Source organism: Cryptomeria japonica, chromosome 3 (assembly GCF_030272615.1).
Source record: "Cryptomeria japonica chromosome 3, Sugi_1.0, whole genome shotgun sequence".
Lineage (NCBI taxonomy): Eukaryota > Viridiplantae > Streptophyta > Pinopsida > Cupressales > Cupressaceae > Cryptomeria > Cryptomeria japonica.
The window spans coordinates 180,594,725-180,600,724 of record NC_081407.1 but is presented as its reverse complement, the minus strand read 5'-3'; the positions used below and the strand labels follow the sequence as shown (position 1 = coordinate 180,600,724).

The window sequence follows — 6,000 nt, the reverse complement described above, 5'->3', positions numbered from 1 at the left end:
TTCTAACCATGATCTTAACCCTCATCCTAATATAATACATGTAAAAAATTTCAAATTTATATTATAAATATTATTTTCAATAAATTATAAAATAATATCATAAGTGTCAAAACAATATAAATTAATAATAATAGTATATTATAATATTATTACACAAACGAATAGAGAATAATAATAATAATAATATTACATATTATTGCAACAAACATTAATAATATAATATTATATAGTTCTATTTTATTGTTTCCCATCTTGCGCAGTGACTGCTACTAGCTTACATATATTTGATTTTTATCATATATATATATATATATATATATATATATATATATATAATACGTGGAGATATCCTTCTCGAGGCGCCTATCTCGACGTATTATATATATAAGCTAGTTTAAAAATAAACATGTACTATATAAATAAATAAATGTATGCATTTGATACATATAAACGAATTTTTCAATTGATTGGATTCTTTTCCAAATAAGAAATACAAATGTATTTTTCAACTGATTGGATTTTTTCAAATAAGAAGTACATAGTTAAATTCCTGTAAACAATGCTTACATTAAATAGTCTACGGGCTAATTATTTTTTCAAATATTTTGACATTTGATTTGACAATTTTCATATACTTCATTAGCACACCCATGTGATCTGGTTACTTCATACTACAGACTAGTGAATCTTTTTTGGATCAGCGATCCATATATACACACACCTGTAATCAGTAAGGTACTGGTAAAGATCAGTTCATTCCTTATAAGCAATATTAAAAAAAAAATAATTCATATACTTTGGCAATATTGACCTCCTATGAAAGCAATTTCATAGATGAAAGACCCAAAAATAGCACGTACCCACTCAATACGTGAGAATACTCAGGTTGAACTAAATGGAGAATACTAAAGCAGAGAAATGAAGATCATTTCGATGCTCGTTTTCGGAGGGAAAATGGTGTAATTTGAAGGAGAATCCGTTGGGCAAGCAACACCATTGAGAAGTGTTTGCAGTGGTCGACATGGGAACGAGCGTGCAGGTCACTCCTTTGAGCGGCGTTCATTCCGAATCCCCGCTTTCTTATCTCCTCTCAATCGACGGTTTCAATATTCTGTTGGACTGTGGTTGGAATGACTTCTTTGACACTGAACAGCTGCAGCCTCTAGCCAGGTAACGATTTGAGTTTTATCCTGTCTGAGTGCTATATTTTCCGCTTAAGTTCCTTTATTGCTTTTCTAAATAACGGGGCCCAAAATATGTAGAAGATTGCCCATTTTTGGCAAACCCTAGACATTTTTTGAAATACACTGGAAGTTGGATGTAAATATGAGCGGAAGTACTTGAAAGATTTTTTTCCTTACAACAATGGAAATTTAGAATGTGAGGCTCTTTTTAATTTTTGGCTGCCCAATTCAGACAAATTTTTCTGAACATTTATTGAAATGTTTTCAACTCTGTTATGGAAATATGAGAGGAATTCCAGAATGAATTTTTATTACAATGCGGGAAAACTAGTTTGTGAAACTTTTTTTTCCACTTTCTATCCAATTTTAGATGGTTGGGTATCGCTATTAAAATAATGTATTTCATATTTAATTTTTTTAGAAAACAGATTAAGTAAAATATCTAAAAACATGCTAAACAGTCCAAAAGAAGTTGAAGCTCTAAAGAGCAAATACAATGAAGATCAATTCATGCTATTATCATAGACATAATATCAATATGACACGTGATTTATAATTTGTATTGAGAGATTCCAGAAAATAAATGTTGCATCGTGCACTCTACATAGGTACATTGAGCAGCGAGCTTAGAAATCAGAGTAATCATCTGACTGCTCTTCCTCTCTTTTCCTTTCTCTTCTCTTTTCAAATTTCCTCTTCTCATTTGATGATTGCGAAAGAACAATGGCGACGGGTTTTTAAGGGTTTTTTGGGGTTGGGGATTGTTGTGCACCTTTCTAGGGTCTTATTTCGTTTAGAATGTTTTTCTAATATTTGTTTGCTGTTTTTTCATATGTTTTGTGTGGGGGATGCCTCAAAGTCCAGAGATATCAGGTAATCCCTGGAAAGACCAAAAAGAAGGCAGACATCTAGGGGATGTCCCCAAAACTTGATAAAAAGGGTGATGGGGAGGCAATGCCACTTGCAAGTTCCCGAGACATCCTGGATGGTAACCCAAACCTATGGGGATGTGTCTTTATTGATCATTTCATTTTTCCTCAGTAAATATTGGGTGAGGCTATGGGCTGCCTGTGATGCAGTGGATGTCATGCCCCCGCCAAAGATAGCAGATTGCAGCCATATAAATTATAATGCAGGCGATAAGATTTGATAAAGGTGGCATAAAAAATTGGAATGCTAGCGATTCATAAAATGAAAGAATTCATTTAAAACTAAATTAAAGTTTATCATGGCAGCGATCAAAGATGAGGGGTTGTGTAATGTCCCCTATTTGGGAATGCCCTAATTTACCGTAAATCTCAATTGTCAAATAAACAAGAGCTGGGTTAGAAATATCTTTCACCTGATTGAAGCCCTGCAAAACAGGTAAGAAACATTAAGCAGGCCATCATAATTAGGAATCATTAAGCTTATAGCAGAAATATTAACTTATGAATCTTAAACATATTTGGGGAATCTCAACCATAGGAGAGCTAGGATAACGTGACCTTGATAGGGTGTCTTGGATTCTCTACCCTAAGCCCAAGAGTGGATATACCATCCCTCTTGGCCTCATGTGGCCCGTGCCATCCATATGAGGTGGTGTACCCAGTGAGGTTTCCCACAACCGTTACCCCTCATCTTGCCATCCATTCCCCACTTCCTATGATTGGACTTCTTGGTGTGTTGATTCACCATAATAGAGGGATGAGGTGTATTCACAACAGGGTGCCTTGGAAGCCCATCTCTTCTAAGCCTAAAGGCAGTACCCTTTGTACCCCCTTGGTCTCATGGGACCATGAGGTGGCGTACCTAGAAGAGTACCCCATCACCGTACCCCTCTCGTGACCCCTCATTTCCACTACCATGGCTGACTTTAATAATCAATCATTATACATTAAGAATCCAGAATTATACATGTGTTCTACATATAATAATCAGACATAATCAACAGCAAGTAATTAATTAGTAATGAGCAGGTACTAATAATATTACTATGCTATGTAAGCAGTCATAAACAGCAAGGCATTATCAATAAACAATGTGCAGATTATATACAGTATTTACTACGTATAGAGAACTCATACCAAACCCCAGTATTGAATTGCACTACAGTATATTTCAATATCTTATGAAATTGATGTAGTGCAAAAATCTCCCTCTAACTCTGCAACTCAGAGATTCAAGAACACACAACATAAAACAGAGACTAGATTGCAACAACTAATAAAGTTTTATTTCCAATAACTTGAAAACACACTATTACGGTTTGGGCCTTCTACTGACCTCCCTCTAATCTGCCTTCTATGGCAAACAAACTATGTGAACTGTAATCTGCACACATTTCACATAATCCTTGATTGCAATCTGCAATGTTCTGTATCCTCTGTTCTGATTTCTATCTGCACTCTTTACCATCCTTGATGCACTCACCAATCTGCACCTTCTATTCAATACTTCTATGCACACTACTTTACCTCTTACCAGCACACACTACCTCTTTGGGATTTCAACCCTCTTCAGTTTTACCACAGCCATCAATGCTGCCCGCTTCTTCCCATTTGGGATTTCAGACCTTTTCACTTCCTGCGCCTTCACACCTCTTTTGGATTGCCTCCCTCATACCTATGCAGTCCCCCTATCATAAGACCTCCCATCTCTCTCCATTTCTTAGTTGATTCTCACCCATGGTCACCAGTCCGAGGACCTTCTTCCATGTGCAGGTCCCTTTCTTCATTCATGCTGCTCTCCTTTCTTTTCTTACCCACTGTATGTCTTTTATGTTTTGCATTTGTTCTTCTTTCTGCAACCCCCAATTCTCCTTATGCGGCCTCATCACACTTCCATGTACTGGTTCCCTCTCCTATCTCCACGCTGTTTGCCCTCTCGGGTAAACGGTTAAATGCAGAACGTAAATGCACAGAACATAATGGAAATATATTAAATAACCAGCCTCTATATTAATTCCATAGTCCATGTACAATAAGTGCTTATAACATTACATCTGACACGACCCACATGATGATACTTCGAAGAAAAGGTACACAATATATAATACCCGAAGGGGTGCGACACAACCGTCGCGACTCCAACTACCCACCCGTCGGCTAACTAACTGATCGCCGTAACTCATTATTATCGACGACAACATAAACATAATATAACAACATAACATAATATAACAACATAACATAATGATTATTCTCGTCAACATCATCCCCCCCAAGAAAAGAAGTCGACTCCGACGACTTAATACAAAATAGAGATGAACGACAGAAACTACTGGCGCCAGTCGGGCCCAGATCTTATACACTTCTTGCATCCTCGCTTGAAAACCGTTTTCTGCTACCATCCGATGCTCAAGTGCGGATTTCACCAATATTGCTTCCTTTGCCATCACAGTCCTCCTGTGCCTAACCCAAACTTGTCTGCAAAACACGTTTTTCAGTCTCAGCTTCCACCAACTGCTACTCAAATGATACTGTCTCCCTAGTCAATTTGTCCTCGATAGCCACCCGTGCTGCTCTCTCGGCATCCAACTCCTGGGTATGCTGAACTAAGTCTCATGCGACTATTGCCTCCAACCTGGTGGTCAGCTCCTCCCGAGCCCTCTGTGCATCCACCAAGGCAACCTCACGTCCAACCGAGACATACTCCGAGTTCCTCAAAGCGTACCAGTCATGCTTGGAGGTGGCCACAATCCGCTGGACAAATGCTAGGAGACACCTCAAATCCTCCATCACACTCCCCAAAGGCTAAAAACTGAACTGAATAACTCCTTGGTGTCATACAACTGCACGGACCTGCAATGCCTTCCCTCAAACTCTGTTTGTTCCCAACCTCCAAATCCATCTCCCTCTACGGCTTATGGCTTCCCCGCCAATGCTTAGCTACGGGCTTTTTTCTCACAATACGGACAACCACAACACTTCTCGTGGTCTTCTGTAGCTCAAAATAAACTGGGGGTCTGGGGGCAACGCCCCCAGCGGGGTTGAGGGGCAGCGCCCCTCGCGGGGTTTGGGGCAACGCCCCAGCGGGGTCGAGGGGCAGCGCCCCTCGCGGGGTCCTGGGGCAGCGCCCCAGGTGCGCTCCCTGTCACAGTACAGGGCGGGGTCGAGGGGCAGCGCCCCTGCCGCCAACACCAATTTACAACCTTCAGAACCCCACGAAAGTCCATGGCGCACATCATTTCTGTGATATTTTATGATGTCAAAACCCTTCTTCTACACTCCAATATTTTCAGTGTCTAGGCTCCAAATGTCATCGAATCATTTTTCAATCCGTCGTCATCGTTTTTTCTTTTTTTTTTTAGGCACTATAATGTCCCCGACGGCACCCCGGCCATACAACCTCCCTGTACGGTCAACAACAGCACTGGCACCTCCAATCGTGCGGCCACCTTCCCGTGCGGTCGACACCCTTCTTATCGTACGAACACACCTTTGGTCAACAACAGCACTGGCACCTCCAATTGTGCGGCTGCTTGGTCTACATGTGGCGGTCGTTTTGCCCTTATGTGGCTGTGTGGATTGTGCGGACTTGGTCTCTTTTTTTTTCTTTTTCCTTTTGCGGCTGCTGCGCGTTGGTGTGCATAACCCTTGCTGTGCGTGTTGATCGGGTCGTGCGGTGCGTGGTCGGGCCGTGCGGTGCGTCTTCCTCCTCCTCTATCTCTTGCTGTGCGGCGGTGTTCGGTGTTGTGCGGTGTGCGGTGGTGGGTTCATGTCTCGGCAACCATCGCACGGTGGTGTCCCCGTCCACTGCACGGTGGTGTCATCGTCGGTGGTTCCACCGCACGGTGGTGTCCCCGTCCACCGCATGGTGGTGTCACCTTGGTCCC

General features: G+C 41.2%; 1 protein-coding gene across 1 annotated transcript in view; it reads left to right on the top strand.

The window, feature by feature from the left end:
• Positions 1 to 635: 635 nt before the first annotated feature.
• LOC131037321 (cleavage and polyadenylation specificity factor subunit 2) overlaps positions 636 to 6,000 on the top strand; it is a 152,529-nt gene continuing 147,164 nt past the window's right edge. The window contains exon 1 of the mRNA XM_057969426.2: positions 636 to 1,170. Within this exon, the coding sequence (XP_057825409.2) occupies positions 1,022 to 1,170 (149 nt within the window). The 5' untranslated portion in view covers positions 636 to 1,021. The remainder of the gene's footprint in view (positions 1,171 to 6,000) is intronic.